At 37.8% G+C, this 24,480-nt stretch overlaps 1 protein-coding gene across 2 annotated transcripts in view; it reads right to left on the bottom strand.

Annotated features, from left to right (window-relative positions):
* Window positions 1-4,225: 4,225 nt before the first annotated feature.
* The window catches only part of FLT1 (fms related receptor tyrosine kinase 1), a 1,018,969-nt gene continuing 998,714 nt past the window's right edge, over window positions 4,226-24,480 (bottom strand). For both annotated transcript variants that reach the window (XM_044073267.1, XM_044073268.1), the window contains one exon: window positions 4,226-4,952. In XM_044073267.1, the coding sequence (XP_043929202.1) occupies window positions 4,715-4,952 (238 nt within the window). In that variant the 3' untranslated portion in view covers window positions 4,226-4,714. The remainder of the gene's footprint in view (window positions 4,953-24,480) is intronic.

The following is a 24,480-nucleotide window of genomic DNA, read 5'->3' as shown; positions in this document are numbered from 1 at the left end:
ACACTATGGTAATTAATACTAACTGCCTCTGTCCATAAGGGACATGGGTGTCACCCAGGAGTGAATTTAGGCTCACCTATCCATTGATCTAGGTTGCATTTGAAGATGGTCAGTAGGGAGCTCTGCTGGTTAGATAAACTGCCTTTGAGGAACAAACAATTTCCACTTTACTTTTATGACAGAAATTGTACTTTTCTGTGAATCATTATTTTTTAGGTAGGATAATGTGTTTTTAATGACTGTCATGTGACTTTTAATTACTTTTTAACAAGAGAGTCACTTTTTTACTTTTGTGGTAAAAAAAGTTAAAACTAATTTAAAACTACTTTTTTGTGGCTAAAATTGTGGTGTATTATTTTACTTTTGGGGGCTGGGTTAAGTGTATAAAGTTCTTTTTTGCAGTGTTTTAATTGGGAAAATTACTTTTTTATAACTTTCCTGTTGTACCAATTACTGCTACCAGGCTTCCCTGGGAATCGAGCATATTTCATCAGATTAGCAGTGGAACAACCTCTGGTTACTTGGTTTTTCCTTCTTCCAGCCTCAAAAAGAATAAAATTACTATACAGCCTCTACCACTACAGCAGGCTGAAAAAGTGCCTCAGCTGCAGATTGGTGACTCTGCTGTGGCCAAAACGGGTTCCTCAGACCATTCATCTATTTTCCTGGCTCCTGCTGGTGTAGTCCCTACAACTATCATGGACTGAGATTTAGACAACTTATTTGTGGCTGTTAGAGTGCCCTTGGTGGGCAAGGGAGACCCACTCATCAGTCCTGGGAGAAGGGGCAGAGAATGCAACTTTCCATAGCCAGGAAGCTATGCCAACCCTAAGGGAGGGGTTTCCTGGCAAAACTGCACCTGTGTCCTCAGATATTCCAGTCAAAAAGAAACAAAAACTTAGACATATCTCTTCTCCTGTCTCAGTTACTCTGGATGGGAGTGAGTTATTGAGTTTAGCTCAGGCTCTTAACCTTTCCTGTATGGCTGTTTCTGGTAACAGGGAAATAGAGTCTTCATTTTTAGAAGATATTCAAGAGATTCAAGATTTTGAGTCTCAAAATGATTGAATGGACACATTCTTATTTGTCTCCTCAGGTTTTTGATCAAAATTCTGAGGAGTGTGGCTAGGATCAATCCCTGTGAAGATCACTCTTTCTTTGAAAACATTTCCAGAATGAGTCGACTGTTTCAGTAAGAAAATCATGGTGTTTCTCATTTGCTGTGAAAGTATGATGATTTATTACAACTGGAATTTCCAGAACCTACCTCAGTTCCCTCCTGTTCTTTCAACTCGGGAGGATCTGTTTGTCACAGCCTGTAACTTGCCTGACAGCAAGCCTGCTGCCCACAAGAAAGGAGATAGATTGTATAAAGTTCCTCAGTTTTTTAAGTTTTTATACACTCCTCCCGGATCTGACCCAGCAGCTATTGCTTTAATAAACGCAGCTGTTGGTAAACATTTGGCTAATCCTAATCTCTCTCCTTCTGAAAAGGATGGGAAGGCAATACTTCCTCACATAGATTGTATAAAGTTCCTCAGTTTTTTAAGTTTTGATACACTCCTCCCAGATCTGACCCAGCAGCTATTGCTTTAATAAACGCAGCTGTTGGTAAACATTTGGCTAATCCTAATCTCTCTCCTTCTGAAAAGGATGGGAAGGCAATACTTCCTCACAGGCCAGATCTACTCACACAAGACCAGGGGTGTTTGATACATCCTGACCCCAAATGACTACAATTGACTGCCTGGATGATAGAATCTTTTTTTTTTTTTTCATTTAATTTTTGTTTTGGTCCCCTTATCATCATTCTAATGGCATAGTTCCACAGTGCTCCATGTCCACGCCAGGTCTATCAGCTAATTTCCTATCCCCCCCAGACTTACTCCAGTATTGCTGGGGATGGTTGTTGATCCTAATGATGTCCTGGGAGCCAGCCATTTTTGCATATGTCTGTTTTTTATATGCCCTGCCCACTCCCTTCCCTGCCTCCCACACTAATCCACTACATCGGAAGGCAACTCCCCTTTTTGGGCCACACCTCCCCTTAGGGAGCATCCTTGATGGATGTCCACCCACACAGGATGGTTACACCCATCCATCCCTACTGCTCCATCAGTCCCCTGAGCCTCTAATTAAACCCGTGTCATTTGGGCTGTATTAAGGTCTTTATCTCTCTGCACCACCAGAGTAGCTGGATGATAGAATCTTAATACCTTTTAGACACATTTTTATTCTGAGGATGTACAACTAATATTAATGGAGGCAAGAAAACTTGCTACAAGAAAATCATATATTAGTAAATGTAAAACGATTTCTAGCTGGTGCCAAGAAAAGAACCAACACCTGTTTAGGGCTAGTGTTTCTGTGGTCCTACATTATTTGTGTGAGTTACTATCCTATGGCCTCTTTTACTCCTCTGTTAGAGTTACTTTGTTGTCCAAGTCAGCATGCCTACTCATGGATCCCCGTCTTTTAATGCAGTCTCATGTAAAAATGTTTTGAAAGGTGTGTTGTATACAAAGACTCCTAGAAAACAAGTGGTTCCTCCTTGAAGTCTTAATTTTTTGTTACAAAAACTAACTTTTGCTTCATTTAAACAAGCTCATCAGGCTGATTTTAGGTTCATAACATGGAAACAGTGTTACTAATTGCTTTGACATCTGCAGGAAGGATATCTGAGTTGTATGCTGTTATGGTGGGTCAGCCATACCTTCATTTTCTAGAAGTACAGGATTTCCTTTTGAATTAACCCTTCATTTATACCTAAAGTGGAATCCAAGTTTGCATTAAGCCAAGGTACGCATCTCCCTGCCTTCTCTCCAGAACCTAAAAATGAGGAAGAAAGGATACTATAGACCTTGGATGCTCACAGACAACTCAGGTATTATCTAGTCAGAACAATGCCTTTCAGAAGATCTGATCAGTTGTTCATTTTTTATGAAGGTAAGAAATAACAACCTGTATCAAAGCAGACTATGGTTGTCTCATGTTATTACTGTTTGTTATATCTACCACAACAAAACAATTCCAGACAGGGTCAAGGCTTATTCTACCAGGGTCTTGGCTTCATCTGTGGCTCTTTTTGGAAATGTTTGGATTCTAAAAATATCCCATAAAGGGCAACTTCAGTCCTCCGTGCACAATTTTATAAACCACTATGAACTAAATTCCCTCTCCAGGTCTAGGACAGGCTTTGCAAAGACCACTGTTCAATGGATCCTGGACTCTTATCCATCCTCCCACCAGGCAGTTTAAGCTATAGTAATCTACCCATATAGCTAAGGCTACTGCAGCAATAATCCATATGACGAACATGGTACAGTTGTGTAAGTAAACCTGTCATAACAGTAGATATTTGAATGATCAATGCTGCAGTAGCTATCCCTTCTTTCCATACCTCTTATTTTTGTATGTTTTTATGTCAGGGTGTGGACCTTTTATTTTTCTTTGCATTCTTCTTCTCTGGGCATTAGCCTTCCTCTCTATATTGGCATGGAAGCTCTGAAAGGTCAGGCTCCTAAACTTGACTTCTTTGTCAGCTCGGCTTGAGCTGATTAGTGGTTTGGGTGCATGAAAGGTTCCCTTAAGATATGGAAGCTGTCTGGCTTTTATATCCTTAGCAAGATATAACCCTTGCAGGTAAGGCTACTGCAACAGTGATCATTCAAACATCTACTGTTATGGTAAGTTTACACAAGTGTACTTTTTCACTTTTTGCAGGTGTTTTACACAGCACTAGTATTTGATACATAGACTTACATAGCATAATTACATAATATAAAAAAGCAACAAAGAATACAAGTCCCATTAGAAAGCAAAACAATATTTGTAAGAGTCCCTACATTGAGTTTTGCGCTCAGTGCTGACTATTTTCTTTTTCACCAAACAAAAGAATACATATGGATCTATCTTCATAGGCTTTACTATTTTCTGTACTGTTCTTTTATTTTAGGCACATGGCAGCAGGACCAGGACAGACCCTCACAAATGGAAACTGAACGGGGTGAGCTTTACTTCCACTTCTGTGTGACCAGGCTAAAACGAACACACTTTGGTGATGTACTACAGCCTTAGGTATCTGTGAATTTTCTTTTCTCATTGGGTTTTTATCTTGTAAAATAAATGGATTATGATAGACACCAATCAACATCCTTTTTTTTCCCACGTGGACAAAATGACAGCAGTGTCTAGCTGTTGTCATGTTTTCAAACTGACACGGATATTGAGAAAACAAAGAAAAACGCCACTTTATAATACACAGAATGACAACAAGAATACAGTCATCTGCATTAGTCAAGCAGTCTTACAGCCATAAAAATGTAAATTATCTATACATTCTGTCACATTTTGGCCTTTTATGATTAAACTACTATCAGTATATTAGTTAAAATAATATTAACAAAAAGGGATAACATGATTTAAGTGCCATACATTCTCAAGTTTAGAAATACAGTTTCTTAAACCACTTTTTGCTAACTGTTATATAGTAGTAAAATTAAATATTCCTTAATTTATTTGTTAAATGTTTTCTAAAAAAATAGTTTCTTCAGACTGTCTCTGTGGCAGTTACATGGCTAAAGCTTGTAGAATAAAAAGTGATTACAGTATAAATGGAAGAATGAATGAAGAAACGTGACTTCAAATGTCTTTAGATGAAAATATGTTTAGCTGCATTGTAGAACAAATTAGGCAAAACAGAAAGATGCCTCTCCTAATTTGCTTTAGGTGGAGATGTGTATGAAACCACTGAATTATAATCAGGTGGAGGTGCACAGCACGCCATATGGTTGTGCACTATAACATTACGCCCAAACCCTCTGCTGTTCTCATCAATGTGGTTGCAGTGAAGGTTGTAACTGATTTTGTTATCAGCAGCTTCCTGAGATACAGACTCTTTGCTATTGCTTGTAAATTTCATGGATTCCTTACTTCTGCTTGCATTTTTCATACTGAAAGACAAAAGTGGTTGACAAGAATTCAGTTGAAAGAAAGTATATTAGCATAAAATATTTATAGTGCAGGCTTAGTTAGTCACCTTTCTAATATTTTATCTGATATCTATTACAAATGAGTTTTGTACATTTACAAATATGTAATCACTATATTTTACATAAATGAATATTCTGCAGCCAAATATGACATGTTGCAAAAATATAAATCTTGGTTGTATCACATTTTACATATTTTTCTGTATTTACAATGTGTGTCTCTTTTGTAATGTACTCACATGAGCAGACTTCAGCATTTAAGCAGTATTTAAAAATATGCTACAAAAATACTTCTCATGTACTGTAAATGATAGATTATTTACTAGTCTGATCTGTTTGACAGTTATCATCTGATTATGCTGTGAGCAGTTAATAAAATCGGCTACATCAACAATCTGTTCCCTGGCCTTTCACATCTAAAGCCAAGAGGCAAGACTTTATGCTAGTAGATATTTTTGGTTTATTTACTTCTTCACTGCTAGTAAAATTACAGTGACTGATAAGAGATCGACTATGGATGGGAAGGGAAGAGCTTTTGTGGGGCAAGTAGAAATACATGAACCACCAGCTCCATTCAAAGGATATCAACAAATATCATAATTTTTGTAGAATATTCATGACTAGAGCATGCCATTTAATCAAGGAAATACTCAGTAAGAAACAATAAATTGAATTTCTCACTTATCGTATGCTCTGTTCATCTAATTTATTCTGTATGACACAATAACAGCAATCACAGATGCAGGGAAATTGTCCTATATAGCACGAGTTAAGATAATTTTCCTTCTCTGTGATTGTGCAGTCCTGCAGATGGTATTTATAAGAAGTAGGGGGTGAAGTGGATACCATCTTACATGTGAGGGAAGTGGGGTGGTATAATCCCATGGAGAAATATATTTTTTTTAAAGCACAAGTACCCTATTATAATTCTGACAACAGTAATTGCAAATCCTTGAATAAAAAAAAAACAGTGAAACTGAAGCAGTGAATACTGACAATTGCTGTTCTTTTTAAAGTTATTTTTTGCATGGGTCAGGCACCACTGCACCCTATATGTGATGGGTTGTACCCCACATCCCCATAACATATGCATATGTACTTCAGGATCATCATACCTTAGAGAAAAGGTAATATTTCAATACGCAGGGATCTTGGCCTCAGTATATGTATGTTTCCATTTTTTTGCGCATTCACTCTCACTATTCTGAGACTCGCACTTGGAATTTAACTGTTACCAGATTTTTTACCTGTCAATGAATACAAAGCACTCAAGGAGCTGGTGTTTTTGTTGTGTTGTCATTAAAAGTTAAGTGAGATTGATGCATTGCCAGGAATTTGATGAGTTTTCTCCAGTGGCGGCTCATGCTATTGGACTGCAGGACTGCAGCCACCCTCCAGCTGAAAAACAAAATAAAAAAATCCTGGAAGTCATGTATGCATGCATGGAAACTCAAATCCGGACTTCTGTTTAACCAGTCCAGATTCAGAAGAAGGTAGCAATCTTACAGATGCCTCAGAAGTCTATGCGGTTACAACCACATAGACTGGAAGGGGATCGGACTGCAAGATCTGCAGTCTGTGAATGCTTCGGAACACATATGTGCTCAGCATTCTGGTGCCAAGAACAGGAACTGGCTTATGGATGGCTGCTTTTGCTTTGAATGAGGCAGGCGTATGGAGTGGAGGAAACAGAGGCTGGCTGCTTTTGCATGGGACTAGGTGGTTGGCTTATGGAGGAATGCTTTTGCACAGGACTAGGCAGCTGGCTGCTTTGAATGAAGCTAACAATCTCCATGTACTTGCTTTAGTGGTGTGTGTGTGTGTGTGTGTGTGTGTGTGTGTGTGTGTGTGTGTGTGTGTGTGTGTGTGTGTGTGTGTGTGTGTGTGTGTGTGTGTGTGTGAAATGCCCCAGCTAACTATAACTGGTGGCTAGAGGGAGTAACTCAGGTTCAAACCCACAACCTGGGTGCAGGTAGCAAGAACCTGAATTCCCTACCCACCACCACTTATGAAAAGCCTTCAGATGTTTGCCTCATATTTTTGTTCTGTTCTGTTCCTCATAAAATCTGTGGTTTTAGAGTTTTCTGGATTTTCAGACATTTGAATTTCAGACTTCATATTCCTCTGAAAGTGCATGGTAACATAAAACTAGCTATTTTCTACGTTTATAAGATCAATTTTTGAAATGTGCCCCTATTTCTGGGGTTGTATTCTCCAATTATTAGCTTTATGCAGGTTTTTTTTTGTGCTAAGAGGTTGAGAGCTATGGTGAGAACTGAATTCACTGAATATGTTTGGGGGCTGTATTCCCCCATTATTGGCTTTGTCCAGGTGTTTTGTGCTAAGAGGTTGAGAGCTATGATGAGAACTGAATTCACTAAATGATAGCCATTTAAGTTTCAGTCTTCCTGTCCTTCAAGAAACAGCTAATGTGGCATAGTGGTATGTTGTTCTGAGTGTAGTGTACAGGGTCCTGGGTTCAAGACTTGGTAGTAAATTGCATGGTGGTAGCACAGCATTTTATTCTAGCAACTTTTCAAGGTTATACAAACAATGTTTAAAATGTGTCCCTGTTTTTTTGGGGCTTTTGTCCCCCCTAGAATACATTTTGTGTTTTTTCAGATTTCTTGTGCTTATGTGCTGCAAAGTTCAGAGATACAGTTGAGTGTCGAGTGGATTTTACAAGGAGCTAAAAGCTTCAGGGGAAGAGAAGTTTTGTGCTGCTTATGCGGAGTCTGCTTGTATTGTTAATAGCACAACAGGTAGTGTACTTGCTTTTGATGCAGAAGGCTGTGGGTTCTACTCCCACAGTATGTAGATGCATTGCTGATTACTGTACTGTACTGTGTTGTACTTTAAAAGAGGGTTGATGCTGCAGTCCCAAGAATGTTCTATTTGGTGGAGATACCTAGTAACTATCAACCTGTTATCAGTTTGCCATCCATTTTCTATTGCAATATTACTGGCATATCATTTTTTAATGTAACATGGGCAATTTATTCCTCAAGGGCAACAGACACTTTATTTGTAAATGAAACAATGAACTATAATGTTGTTTGCTAACAGCAACCTCTACATTAGTTACAGATCTCGTTAATGTGGAATTATTTAGATGACTTTTACTTCTGCAGAGATTGTGCATATTTACTGATACTGGTGGATTGTAGAAGGTTGAGTAGACTTTTTTGATGGAAATGTTCTGAATTGGGCAGTTTTGTCATTATTGGAGCATACATTTTGTTTCATTGTTTACTGGAAAAATGTTCAAAATAATAAATTTAAAACACCCTCTAACAACTGTACTATATTATACAAGGAATACAATTTAATACAGTCAGGAAGGTGTATCAAAGAACACATGTATGTTTCACATGGAAAGGGCCTATGATTTGAAAACAGACCAAAGTTAATCTTTATCTGCTACTGGCCAGATGTATTTTCTTTGAATGTGGTTTTCAATGCTGTTTCAATGAATGTGAGATTCAAGGGCACAGAAGTTTTAATGCTAAGTCTATTTTCATTGTGAGACTGCATTACTTTGTTTAGCAGATGTCTATTAGTGTTTGTGCTGTAAAATGTAAAATAAAACTTTTAAATGAAATCCCAATCATCGTAGAAGTAAAGCAGTATGCACATTACAGTGTTTATGGTAAATGGGGTGAAATAGCCAAGTAATGGGATATTGGAATGGCTGCAGAGGGGCCCCATTTGACCATGATTTTGTGAGGGAGGGAAGGGCGGCAAACTCAAACACAACCCCGGCTGAACTGTACTTCTCAACTGTCCAGATTTTCACAGAATGAATAGATTTTTGCTTCTTATTTTTGGTTTGTTCCTCATAAAATATGTGGGTTTCTGGCAAATTATTTACAAATGAAGTCACTAAATAATGATAGATATTGAGTTTCAGACTTCATACCCTTCAGAAAAATGCATGCTAAAAGCAAGACCTGTTATTTTATCAACTAAGTTTATACAACAGCAATTTTTAGTACTGCCTGTATGTCCCTTCCCCAATATATTTGGCCTTGTCTAGATTTCCTGTGTTAAAAGGTTGACAGGTATGTGCAAATAAATCGCATTATAAAATAAGGTATATCCAGACCTCATAACTACCCCTGACTTTGGCTCAAAATGTTGCTCTCTCCCTAATAATCCCTCTGCAAAATGGCAATTTTGGAAGAAAATGTGGAGGGTTTACAATTAAGAAATAATTGTAATGACCGAAGTTATAGATTACTTTTATTTCAGAAATGCACGTAGATTCTTTTATTTTGTCAGCTGCTCAACTTAACAGTACTAATATTAAAAAGTGTCCTTCTTTGACAGGTCTACAGCTGTATTGTGTGGCTATTTTATATTTTTGCATCACATTTTTAGTCTGTTTTTCATAAATGTGATTTTCTGGCAAATTAGTGCCAAATCATTAAAGACTGAAGTTAGAAAATATTGACAGACATTTGAGTTTTAGATCTCATAACCTTCAGAAAATTCATACTAATGCAAGACCTACTATTCTATTATCTTTCTAAGTTTATAAGAGCAATATTTAAAAAATTTCCTTATTTTTGGGCCTTTGTCCCACTTCTATTTATGGCTTTGTCCAGATTTCTTGCTCTGAGGTTGAGAGATATGACAAATGTGTCAGGGCCATTACCGTTAGCCAGAGACATTTCAAATTGTGACATGCTTGTTGCAAGCCACTCTCCCATGTAGTGACTCTGGATGTGTCCAAGCAAGGCAAGGAGCAGTTATGCAGTGTAAGTGTGCAGAATATCCCCCCATCCAAGGTAGACACAAGGACTACAGTGGCTTTTCATCTGGCCTTGATTTTGCAAAATGTTTTGGTTTTCTGTCATATTTTTATACTGTTGATTTATGCTTATTATTATTCAGAAAATGCATGTTATTGCACTGCCTTTTGCTCTGTGTTTAAATAGCAATGCTTTAATGATCATCGGGTAAGCTTGTCTGAGATTGTGAGATGCAAGTAAGCTTTAATAAGCATACTGTTAAAGAATTACCAACATTTAAAGCCTTTTTGTTGTTGCCATGCAGATAATATTTACATAACTAGATAACATATAAGCCTTAGGTATTGAAATGCATATGATAGTATTTGTAATAAAGGATAAGATTACAGTATTTTCAGAAGCTCACTACATTTGTTGGAGTCTTGCAGTCATCTTTGCAGGCTTTACCAGTAAACTATTCAAAAACACCCAAAAACGAAAAACAACAATGCTGGCAGAAACACAGATGTCTGAAGAAAATTTGTTTAATAAAAGTGCTCAGTGCTCTGGTACCTCAGCAATTCACCTTCAGTGGAACAATTTCAAAGCAACAAACCATCCATCCCCTTATATACCAACTGGGCTAATTGTTCACAATGTTAATTAATTAAATAATCAATTTTCAAACTTTTTTTATTAAGTGCCAATACATGCACTAAATACAAATACAAATAGATGTTATAAAAACTATTTGAAGAAAAGGAAACACATAAAAAGAATTGAATGAAACATACAATAACATGACATAACATCCCCCACAGTTTTACAAACAACCTATTCACAAAACTACAATTGCTTAATCATAGCACATAAATAAAGTACAAAATTACTAAATTTCAATAAAAAAAATCAAAAAGTGAAATTACTATCCACATTCATACCCCTAGCATGTAATGTATGATAACTATCATTTTATGTTCCAACCTATTCAATTCCCTTTTAAAGTTTCCCACAGAATTTCTGGGACGTGCCAACACACTGAAAATAAACCCCTCACTACTACCATTATATATGGAAAAGACCCCCCAAACTGTTTATTACAGTGCCTTCAAGAATATCAATGAAAAAATTAATAAGGTTGAGTCGGAGGTCCTTGTTCATCAAAAAACATAAATTGAATAGAGATGTGAGAGACTTTGGGAATGATGAGGTATATACCTGGCCACGTAAGGGGTGACTCTATCATAAAAAATCCATAGTGCGCATGTCCAGGAAGGAAGTTGGGTCCGCCTGTTCTTTGATGGAGATGACTGGAAGTAGGAAAAGTATTGTTTGAAGAAATAGGTGCAGAAAGTTCCCCGGAGAGGGCAGAATCAACAAAGAACCCTCCTGTGGCTGGAAAATCGAGTTGGCAAGTTTAGACTTGGTCACGGAAGAATCCAGGGAAGCCTTACAACAACAAGAAGTAAGGAAATATGTTAGTAATGACTTTTTGGGCTCTGCTGATATTTCTGCAAATGTCTTGGGACTTTGACCCCTTGAGTTTGGACAATGCCCCTCTTATTTTAAATGTGAACTCTAATTTTGTTGCAGTGTGTCGACCCACTTTTGAGGGTGATTTAAATGTTATTAATTTATCTAAATTGTCTTTGTCTGAGGACATGCTGAATGTTTTATGTAAAGGTTCTAAATTCATACCTACCAAACATCCGCTGCTAGCAGACATCATTATTGAAGTTAAAGGTTTGTTCAAAAATTGAATTTGAGGGTGTTCTTTTCTGAATATGAAAGACATTCTGATTTAGAAACTTCGAGTATTTCTGAGAGTGATGATCTATTAAATTTAAGTATTTATGATATTCCTGAATATTTTGAATTGTGTGAACCTAATGACTGTGATGGTGAAAATGGTGATGAAAGGTTTGGGGCGGGTTATGGACACATGGTTGTACCATATTTTCCTTCAAATAGCACCTTTTTGCTGCCTAAACAGTTAGGTGCTATTACTGGGTATGAACAAAGTTTGCACTAGGATTGAGCAGGAATTTGTTAAATTTCGTAAAGGTAAAATTAGTTACAATCTTAAGAAAAATGAATGGCTTGCATTGAAGGAGCTAAGATCTAATTTGGATAAAGTAGCAGTAAGACCTGCGGATAAAGGTGGCAATTGGGTTGTTATGGATATGGAACAATACGAAGGTATGGTTCAGGGTTTGTTACAGGAAAATGTTTATATGAAGTTATCTGGCAACCCATTGAATAATTTTTCTAATGATCTTTGTGAATTATTTGAGAAAGGTGAGAGGCTTAGGTTTTTGAAGGCAAATGATGTTAACAAACTTGTGGTGTCTGAACCTAGGCATCCGTATATCTATGCTATTCCAAAAATTCACAAGTATTTAAATAATCCGCCGGGGAGACCCATCATCTCTGGTGTGGGTTCATATATAGAGAGGGTTAATAAATGTTTGGATTTTCACTTTAAGAAGTACTTGATGAAGGTGCCATCTCATATTAAGAATACTAATGATGTCTGTAGGGCATTGTGTGGGATGAAGTGGGACAATGACTACTTCTGGGCAACAGTTGATGCATCTTCCTTATATGCCAACATTAATAAATGTTGGGGCTTGGAGGCCATGCAAAAAATGATGGGAGAGGGTCTCCGTACTACTTTTTTGTTATCTCTTCTAGAGTTTAGTTTGACCCATAATTATTTTATGTGGAAGAGTAACTTTTATTTACAACTTAGGGGGACTGTGATGGGGGCAGCATTTGCCCCATCATATGCCGTCATTTATATGGGGGAGATCGAGAAGCAGTTCATGTTTTGCAAACCCTTTTTCATCAATAATGTTGTTTTTTTATAAATGCTGATGATTTGATTTTTTGTTTGTAGGGGCAGCCAATCTTCATTTTTGGAGTTTATGCAGGATCTTAATGGTAACACACATGGCTTACAGTTGATTTGGGAATGTCAATCCCAAAGGATACCTTTTCTGGATGTTGAATTTTACATTGGGGAACATGGTACAGTGCAACATAGAACATATAGAAAGCCTACTATGGTGAATAATTTTTTGCATGCTAGTAGCATGCATCCTCCCCATTTGATTAGGGCATTGCCAGAGGGTGAAATGAGAAGGATTTTCAGAAACAATTCTGAATTTTTATATCGTGAAGTGTTTTTGAATGAGGTACAGGAAAGGTTCTCTTGTAGAGGGTATCCTGAAGCGGATCTTTTTGAGATCAAGCATAGGCTGTGTGGGAGAAGTTATGTTGAACAGCATAAAGCTGGTAGGGTATTTCAGTATCAGGATGATAATCAGAGGTTATTTTTTGTAACTAAATTTTCTAATTTTTCCAAGCAGTTAGAAAGGATTGTGAGGCAATATTGGAACATCGTGACAGATGATATGCAGTTGGTAGGCTGTTTCCCAAACACATAACTTTCTCCTATAGGATGTTTAGTAACTTGAAGGAGTTACTTATTAAAAAGACGGCTTGCCCCTTTGCTGGAAGGGAAGTGGGTATGTATAGGTGTGGACATTATTCAGTATGCAACAGAGTGAGAAATTTGCATGGTGTCAAGATTAATGACAAAAGATATTTTGCTTTTGAAAGATTTGATTGCCTTTCTTGTGGGGTCATTTATGCCATTGATTGTGACTGTTCTAGTCCCTTTTGGTATATACTGGTCAGACCACAAGGAAGGTAAAAGTTTGTATTCTTGAGCATTTGGGTGATATCAGGAGGAGTAATTTAAATAGTCCTGTGGCTTCCCATTTTGTGTCCGTACATAATGGTAGTAGTGATGGGTTTATTTTCAGTGTGTTGGCACATCCCAGAAATTCTGTGGGAAACTTTAAAAGGGAATTGAATAGGTTGGAGCATAAAATGATAGTTAGTTATCATACATTACATCCTAGGGATATGAATTTGGATAGTAATTTCACTTTTTGATTTTTTTTATTGAAATTTAGTAATTTTGTACTTTATTTATGTGATATGATTAAGCAATTGTAGTTTTTTGAATAGGTTGTTTGTAAAAATGTGGGGGATGTTATGTCATGTTATTGTATGTTTCTTTCAATTCTTTTTATGTGTTTCCTTTTCTTCAAATAGTTTTTATAACATCTATTTGTATTTGTATTTAGTGAATGTATTGACACGTTAAAAAAAATTTTGAAAATTGATTATTTAATTATTAACATTGTGAACAATTAGCCCAGTTGGTATATAAGGTACCAGAGCACTGAGCATTTTTATTAAACAGATTTTCTTCAGCCATCTGTGTTTCTGCCAGCATTGTTGTTTTTTGTTTTGGGGTGTTTTTGAATCTTGTGGTGTGAGTGGAAAGTTTTTACTTTCCCTTGGTGTTTTTTTTGTTTACCAGTAAACTAAACAGAATGACAATCTATCATGTGTGGTCCATAACTTGTGCAGTAATCCTTTAAGCAATATATCTTGAGCTTGTTTCTTGTTTGCTATTCATTTTTTACTTTGATCATGTTTTCCCCATGAAACAAGTAGATAGTTGTCAGGCAGCAGGTCTTCTTTGGATAAGAAACATTTTTATCAGTGGGGGTATCACAGAGACTGCTACTTTCTGTATGTTACTTGGTACTTTTATAAAGCTGAATATAAATTATAATTAGAACTGCAGTGCAAGGAGAAGTAGTTTGAGTTGAGTGCTGCTTGTTTTTTTATACCTGATTTTGACTAGCATTCCAGTAATGTATTTAAAAGTAATCTATTGTTTCATGCCTTACAACCTTTTTGTTTCCATCTAGATATTAAGTAAGCCGTCATGTAGCCAATGCATTGAAATATTTTTTTCTTCTACACTTCATTTTGTCTTGATTGGACTGTCATAATGACAGTTTGGCACCAAGGCAGTGTATTTAATTAAAGTCACAGTTTTGTGGTTTTGAGCATAGCCCCACCCCTTTCTAGTTGGTCACACCCCTTTCCATTGGCCCCATTCATTCAACTGTCTCCTGCAGCCCTCCTTTGATTTGAAGTCACCAGCTGCCACTGGTTTATTCTCACTGAGATTACCATCTATAAAATGGACTTACTCTGTCCTAACTTGGTCAATTATGACAAATGGAAAGGATTAAAAATGGACACTCACATTTTTAAAAAAAACAATTGTTTTTCTTTGTTAAAATGAAGTATAAAAGTATAGTATTGTAAAAAGAGACGGTCCTGTAAGATAGAAGTAACCACAAGAATAGAATATTGAGGAATAACTGGAAAAACAAAGTAGAAAGAAATAATTTACATTGACTTGATATGGAGTGCTATTTGAAGAAACATCTCTTAGATTATGTGCTCCATTTCCTACATCTTTAAAATGTGGCAACCCTACCATCAAAATGAATTAGGAGTTCAGTAAAGGCTTAAAGAAACTGAAGGAATCAAACATTATTACTTTTTTAATAAATGTATTGAGATATATAGTTTTAGTAAATCTGAAATCCCTGTATTCAACACCCTACCAGTCCTTCATAAAGGCATCAGTTTTATGCTCAATGTCTTTCTTAATGTAATGGATGACATTAAAAAAAAGTTCTAAGCTTGTTTCCTGCCTTTCATATTACTAGAGTAGTCCAAATACATATTTGCTGTATCCAGGACTGTTTTGTAAGTTTCTGAGTTCCCCAGACCTTTCTGTGTTAGAAGAAAACCTTCCAGCTTATCAGTAGGAGTGGTAAGCACTAAGTAGCCTATCTACCACAAGAGGAGTAGTTTCTGGCTCTGAAATTGTAGTTTAATGGCTGTTTGGGCAATTTTTCTATCCTTTTCAACTTTTGGTTTAAAAGCCTGCATTTGCTCGGGTTTCCACGCCGCTCAGCGCCACTAAGCTGGGGTAAAATATTACTGGTGCCAGCAAGTCTGCTCTTCAATTTTTCTCTTAGATCTTGCTAGTTCTCTTCTCTCTTGCACTTTAACTAGCTTATTCACCTAGCACTTCATCAGGCTTTTTGTAGCAATTATTGTAGCACACATAAGTGCTATCAGCCTAGACATCCTATAAGGAAAGAGCTCCAGTACTTAGTAATGATAACCATCTATCCTGCCATATCTAAAGGTCACTTCCTTGTACTTTCTCCTATTAACCTGGTGAACTTAGGCATTCCTCCCAACACTCAGACTTGTGAGAGATGCACTTATATCTCCAAATTGGAAGCCATGCACTCTCCAGCCAAGACCAGAATAGCTGGTCAAGAGGAGAAGGTCAACACCTGCACTACAGCTCATGGAACACATAGCCATCCAGAACACCTACCACCACAGCCCTCACATAAAAACACAAACCACACACCCACCTTCGAGGAGGCTCTCAACAGAAATCTACACAAACAGCAGAGACCTCCAAGGCAGAAACACACTTGACCACCACAACACAGCACAAACCACAAGACACATAGCTCACCTACACAGCGTGCCCCTCAACCTAAGCCCCTAAGGCAAAACAGCTTTCCCAGTACAATACTCATAGGTGACTCAATAGTGAGGCACACTGATGTTCCACTCACTAGGTTGAATAAAGAGAGGGTAACAGTCTATCAGGTGCCAGAATCCGATACATAACACATGTACTCAGGTCACTCCACAACAAGTGCAAGTATGACTCTTTCATTGTCCATGTGGGTGTGAATGACCTGAGATGCACCTCCCTGGACTACATGAAAAGAGACATGGTGGAGCTCTCAGATTATGTGGCCCATGTAGGTATGACGCTAGCCCTGAGCAGCATTCTACCATCCCCCAGAATGATACCGCAGTACAAACAGAAAATTATTGACTTTATCAATTGCTAAGTTTCTGGTGTCATTCTAAGGGGAGACAGTATCTGTCTGCCTGGGATAACATGATTAACACACCTTGATGCTTTGCCAGAGATGGCCTGCATCTGTTACCCCTGGGTTTCCAGGTACTGGCTAAGGCTCTTGCCACCCCTATAGTGCCTTTTTAGGCAGTGTTCCAAAGATCAAATTACCATTGTAACAGCTATAAATAACTGCAATCTGAGGGTCATGCTGCTCAATGCTAGAAGTCTAAATCTCAAGATGCACTCACTCGAAACATTCCTTAAAATGGAGAACACTGACATTTGTACTGTAACAGTGACCTGGGTTAAAGCAGCAGAAAGCACCCCTGTGCTATAACTCATTCCACAACTTTCATCCCCAGAACATGGGCTGAAGCTCCAAAGTCGATGGTATCTCCATATTCATAAAGGATATGCTCACCTCCAGAGTAGTAGTCCAGCATAATGCATCTGAGATACTCCAGGTACAACTAGCATTGGGTAAGATGGCGATTCAGGTCGTAGCCTGCTATAGGTCCCCAACCATGTCCCATGACTCTCACTCCACATTTCTAAGCACCCTGGTAACTATTAAGATCCAACCCAACACTCTCATACTAGGTGAGTTCAACTATCCCTCCATCAACTGGGAAAACTACTCATGCACCAATGCACTGGCCCAACGCTTCCTGGAATTCATCAGCACCAATGCCCTGGATCAGCTTATTCTTACCCCCACTAGAGGAAGCAACATCCTTGACCTGGATATTACTAACATGGGCAACCATTGCTCTACACCAATGGTCAATTACTTCCTGGTTAAATCCGACCACAAACTAATCACCATGGAAATCCACATCTCACCCACACCCCCCGCAAAGGTATCCACCATGAAAAACTTCTCCAAAGCTGATTTTGGACTCCTAAAAACAGAGGTGACTAACTTCACAGCACCCATGCCAATGGAAAATAGATGCATGAATGCCAAATCATACACCAATGCACTGTACGAACACGTACATAAATGCATGGAACTAGCCATACCCAACAGAACCAAGATGCTCTCCTCCAAAAAAGGAAGCCAATCTGGTGGTCCCCTGCCATTAATAAACTCTACTACAGAAGGAAGAAACTGTTGCAGAAAAAGGTGAAGTCCCAAGACTGGAAAAATGCCCTTATTAGCCTCAACAAAAAGTTGAGATCTCTCATCAAAACTTCCAAAGCCAACTATGAAGGCAGATTTGTGGCAAACACTAAAAACAACAAAGTCTTCTATAGTTATATCAAGAATCTCCACAGTAATACCCAGATTTGCTCTGAGTTACTGCACAATGGTACCTCCTATACTGAGCCAACAGATATTGCCAACATACTGGCTGACAAATTCACTGCCAACTTTACTCCTCTCCCCCCCCCTAAAGGGACCAATCTCAATACTGGAAGAATGCCAGGCACCCAGCAATACCACAGCACAGGTTAAAGCTGCATTGTCCAAGGCCAAGAACACAGCTTCCATGGGATCCAACAATATCCTTGGCTGTGTTTTACATGAATTACAAAGTGAACTGGCACCACATCTGTGTGTCCTGTTCACTCACAGCCTCACTTTAGGCTATGTCCCCACAGAATGGTGCACTGCTACAGTCATTCCTGTCCATAAAGGGGGAGCGACTACAGACCCTGGAAATTATCGCCCCATTAGCCTGATGAGTCTGATATGTAAGGTAAGGCTATGGAGCACATCATCATGGACCTAATTAACAAGGATATAGGGAATCTCCAAACTCTAGATCCCACACAATTTGGTTTTGTGAAAGGTAGATCATGCCTGCTCAACCTGGTTGGCTACTTTGAGTCAGTCACCAGAGCTGTGGATGAGGGTAAGGCAGTTCATATAGCCTACCTCGATCTGGCCAAAGCCTTTGATACCATTTCTCACTTAGGAATTATTGATAAATTCACCAAACTATATCATTAGGTGGGTTGCAAATTGGCTCACAGCTAGAACCCACAGTGTGAAAGTAGTGTACTCCAAGTCAGACTGCCGGCCAGTCATGAGTGGAGTCCCACAGGGATTGGTACTGGGTCCTCTCCTGTTTGGTATCTACTTCTCAAGAGTCCAGGCCAACACGGAGGGACTCTGGCTAACCAAGTTTGCAGACGATTGCAAGATGGGAGCCATTATTAACTCCCCAGGTGATACAGACGTCCTACAGAAAGGCCTCACTGAGATCGGTGATTGGTGTCAAAACCATGGCCTTAAGCGTAAGGCCAAAAAAATGCATCATCATTCCCTATGGGAAAAACTCAGTTCCCACTAATTACTGCGTCGATGGGAGCCCACTGAACACTGAAGGTGTTCTAAGAGATCTGGGGACACAGGTTGACAGCAACTTCTCCTTCGACCACCACATTGCCACTGTGGTCCGAAAGTCCTTCTATGTGGCACATCTCATTACCAAGGGTTTTGCATCCAGGAAGAAAGAGGTCATCGTCTCTCTCTGCTCTTCCCTCATTAGACCAGTCATAGAGTATAATGCCCCATTTGGCATGTACCTCACTAGAAATCTGCAACAGCTGGAGAGGACACAAAAGTATCCCACGAAGAGGATCCTAGGCCTTAAACACATGGACAGACTCAAAAAACTCCAGCTATTCTCTAATATCATCTACTAAGAGGTGATCTCTGCTTGACTTACAAAGCCATGTCTGACCCAGCTGTCTTAGAAATGCTACATCTAAAGAAGTCCCATTCCCTCTGCACCACACACTCCAGAGACCTCACCCTCATTACCACAATTAACAGAACATGCTGGAGGGACAGGTTCATAACCCAGAGACTGCCCATGCTATGGAATAGACTTCCCATATATGTCAAGCTGAGCATCTCACTGGCCCTCTTCAAGATAAATCTTGATGAGTGGATGGGAAATCGAAAGTTCAACCCAGGGATCACTCCAGTGGCTCTACTTGATAGAGGCACTGGGAACTAACGTCGGGCAGCACAATGCCAGGGCACTTCTATGGGCTAGGCTTGTAAAGGTTCCAGAGCCATTAGCCTAGTACACACTTATGAACATATGACATTTTATATAACACTGATAACAGGTTAGTCTCTGGTGTGATTTTTCTTGCTTCATAATGGCTGACTACTCTGTTCACGGCAGCTATTTGCAAAACATGGGCTTGCTTCAGTCTTCATATGTTTATTAACTACATTTCATACAAAATTACAAAGTCAAGGGTTGATAGCTGTTTATCATATCTTGGCATTATAAAGAACATGAACCAGCAATAGTTACAGAACTATTTGTTCTGCATTTCTTCTTATATAGTTTGCTTGGCTCAGCCTTACTACTGGGAAGATTTTGAAATTTTGACCATTTTGTTGAATCCGAGGAATAAAAAATAAGTTAGCCATCTTGGGGAATAGGGGCAAGCCCCCCCCCCCCCCATTCAGGGGACTTCATCCTGTACACCCCCCTTATTTAATGTCTCATATCTGACTGAAATGCCTGAGCTTTAAACACAATAGGTTATACCTGTCAGCATGAAACCTATTTGGTAGAGAAAGGCTTTAGATATGTACTTGAGAAATGTAGGTATTTGTAAAAATATAATCAAACACTTAAAATAAGTATTTTTGCAAAGGAGCAAGACACCTGCAAACCCCATGTTTTACCACACTTGTGTTACTTATTATCAGGATAATTTCAAATCATAGAAAGAATAGTCATAAGAAAAAGCAGTAATTCATAAAACTGAGAAAAAAGATTGCTCTTTCTCTGCTACTTATTCATTTTAGTGTTCCCCATGCACTAACATTTTGAACATAAATACATATTTGTAAAATTTAATGAGAAAAAGAATAATGCAATAAACAAATAATACACCGGGCAAACAACAACGTAAGCAGTTATGTTCCAAGTACGTCAAGTCAAAGCCTAGTTTTATATAACATCCTCCACAACCACACAGCCAGAGGGAAAGTTAGTCATTTCACTAGACTGGTGTCAACAGATTGGGATTTGATAAATGTATTGGCTAATACCCACATAGTTATACAAATCCTTTATGTATGTTACTCGAATGCCATTTTGCTATTATGTGTTATGCATATATTGATACATCATTTTGACTTAACCTGATTTTGATTTAATTTGAAGCTGATTTCAGCACAGGAAATTTCTTGTAAATACCTGAAATAACCATGTTATTATGTTGGCAAATAACTACTGATGCACATATTTCATTTTCAGTAAATATCAAATAATCAAACCATCATCCTATGCTATATGATAACCTCAAAGGTTAATTCCTAGATGACCCTTTCATCATGATCTGAATGATCCATAGTCAGTTATGTTTTAGAACATAAATATTTTAGTATCTTACCTGACTCTGAGCTCTGTATCCTTATACAGACCAGCTGGGTTTCTAATAATATACTTTCTTAAATCAATCAGGCATACACATTAACTAGACTTCTCACTTCTAAAGCTAAAAATAAAATAGGAAAACATTTGAAACTGTAGAAGGAAAATAGGCTATTAATTAATGGATCAATTCTAAAATCTTAAGGGTCACTTTAAATAGGATCTGTGATTTAATTTCTTTATCATGGTACTATGAAAACCATTGTCTTCTATATGAAGTGTAACTGAGAAAATAAAAAGTTGTACAACTGGAAATACTAAGCTTCCATTCACCTAGGCATGCGACTCTGTTATCCATTTGTAAAGCAAGGAGGTACTGGATGGCTTTCCTGGAGATAAGTCTGAATACTGAGTGGGATAAGCTTTTAGTTGTATGTATATGGGTCTACCTGAAAACGCCGACAATGCGGAACGCTGACAAGGAGATAACCGACATGAAAACACAGAAAAAAAAAAGTTCAAAAACATGAAACTTCACATGCACAACAAACCAAAATCCCGACAAACAACAAAACAAATATCTTTCCCAAAAAACACACACACAACACAAGCACACCAAAAACCTTACAAACCTACACTAAAACTTACAAACACAACTATCTATGCACTAACCTTAACCCAAACCCTAACTCCGTCCGTCACTATTGCACACTTACCTTACCCGCACCCTAACCCTAACTCACTTAATCTGCCCCTAACCCTCAAGTCCATCACTATCACACACTTACCTTACCCGCATCCTAACCCTAACTCACTTAATCTGCCCCTAACCCTCAAGTCCATCACTATCACACACTTACCTTACCCGCACCCTAACCCTAACTCACTTAACCCGCCCCTAAACCTAAACTTCGTCACTATCGCACACTTACCTTACCCACACCCTGACCCTAACGTCCGTCCCTATCGCACACTTACCTTAACATGTCGGTGTTCGCAGCATCGGGATTCTCAACTGTCGATCTTCTCCGTTGTCAATCTTCCGGTGTCGGTGTTCTCGTTGTCATATATATATATATATATATATATATATATATATATATATATATATATATATATAAATTATATATCATGAATAGTGTTTCTAAACAAGAAGCAACTATATTTTTTTTATTTATTCCTTTCTTTCTGTCTGTCTGCTAACAAGTTAAGTGGGCTAGACCAAATTGTTTTTCATCCATGATAGGCATCTCAGATGATTAAATGTTTTACTTTTTTGTGTGTATTTTTTCAATCATCTGCTGAGCAACAAGGTGTGTTCGATAGTTCAACTTTTTGATATATAAACATGCAACTATATATATATATATATATATATATATATATATATATTATATATATATATATATATATATATATATATATATATATATATATATATATATATATAGGTCCCATTCACAATGCTGAAATTCCAGAATGCCGACAGCCATATGGCCGACAACCATATGGCCGACATTTGGAATACCAACAATGTGAAAGCGGCATCTCACTATAGTGCGGAATGGAAAGATTTCCATTCCTGCACTGTAGTGCGATTTCGGAGTTGGTATATTAAAGTTACGGGGGGGTGTGGGGGGCAGAGCCCCCCACGGGGGGAGGGGTGCAGGGGTGCATAGCTCCCCTGCTAGCAGTTTAAAGGACATTTTATTTTCCTTTCTATGGATGTACTCGAAATGTTGAGATTCTGAATGTCGGTCATATGGCTGTCAGCATTCTGGCATTTCGCCATTTCAAAGTAGATAAGACCGGATAGCTGAAACACTGAAAATGCAGGTGATCGAAGGTTAAAAGATGGAAAGTTCAGAATGCCGAGTGTCAGAAGACTGAAATTTAAAGTGCCGATGTCTTAATACAGATATTGCTGTAGGAAAGATGTAGTTAGTATTTGTAAATGCGTTATGTCCATTTAAATTTGTATAGGAAGTATGTGAGCTAATATGGCGGACATTTCTTATGCTCCCAGCAGTAGTGCATATATGTGCAGTACAATAAGGTAAGAAAAAGGTGTATGCCCTTTTCTCCATTGTAGTGTGATCCCAGAGTTGGTATATATAGTTGGGGGTGTGGAGGTGTGGCCCTCCACTTAGATTGATTTTAAATAGTCCAGTTTGTTGAGGGAAGGTTAGTTAGTAGTTATTTAATGTTGTAAATAGTTTTTGTTTGTGTTTTGAGGTATATAGTGCTGTGTTTTATTTTGTATAGTATTGTTTTGTTGAAGTGGGTTGTATCAGCGGTTTGCGCATTTGGGTGTTGTGTGGTTTCAGTATTATATGATTTTGGCTTGCTGGTCTCAATCTTTTGACCTTTGATCATGTGAGGTTTCTGTATTTACAAATAGATTCATGTATTATATACACACATAGGGTGTAGTACAAGGGTACAAGTTATTTTATAGCAGTACACAAAGATTAATACAGTTAAACTATTCTAATAGGAGATAGCCAAGTAAAAACTTAGCATATGGCTTGCCTTGGCAAAATGTGAAAATTACTGAAAATGTAATATGTGCATCAGTAGTTATTTGCCAATATAATAACACTGTTATTTCAGGGACCAGATGTAAGGAAGTTGCACATAACTTGTTAAGATTATTTTTTGTCTTTGGTAAGGTCATACCATTCAGCTCTTTATGTGAGATTCATGATATACAGCAGGTTATGAGTGTCCAGCCTTACAGTATTATAGACACTTAAAGCAAATAATCAATCATTATTACAAACATATTTTAGAATTTGTGTAGAAAAATGCTAACAAAATGGTTAACACCAAGTAGTGACCTCAAAGAACTTTTAATATTTTATTAAAATAGTAAAACAAGGTTTTAGTCAAACAACTTTACTGTCTTTTGGCTAAGATCAGTTGCAACATATGTAGTCCACCTTTCAAAACAGGATATTAAAAGTGCCATACCTTATATGCAAGTCATGAGTTAATGAGGCCATCTGATATCAGCATATATAACCCATGGCTGACAAAATATGTTTTATGAAATATGTGGAGCTCATGCCATTCTCCGAGGCGGCATCCTGCCTAATCTATCATAAATCTCTTTCCAAAGTCACCAGCCAAATGATCCTCAAAACATCAAAAATTTAAAAGAACATTTGTAGTCATCCTTCAATTTTTATTTGCAATGTCTAGTAAGTGCTGAAAAAACTTCACATCCAGGGCATGTTCTTTCTTGCATGTACAGAATTGCATACAGATACAAGAAACAACATAAACAATTCCCTTGGTTTGACTGTTTTCATATATTTTGTAGTAAACTGAACACAAATAAGGGCGAATAAACTTGTCAAATTCGTGAATATATGAACAAGTGCTGGATCCTTAACAAGGAAAAGTGCCTAAGTCCTTCACTATAACACCAGTATTTCTTACAGGTTACCAATATATTACTTGATATTACAAACTGTTTTATATACAAATTAAAGTTTCATATACTGCATCTAAATAAATATGAAATAAAAAGGTCCTCATTGGGTTTCAGTAAAATG

Source organism: Protopterus annectens, chromosome 5.part1 (genome assembly GCF_019279795.1).
Source record: "Protopterus annectens isolate FY-2018-M chromosome 5.part1, PAN1.0, whole genome shotgun sequence".
Classification (NCBI taxonomy): Eukaryota; Metazoa; Chordata; order Ceratodontiformes; family Protopteridae; genus Protopterus; species Protopterus annectens.
Note: the sequence above shows the minus strand (reverse complement) of the source record. Positions and strands in the feature narration are given on the sequence as shown.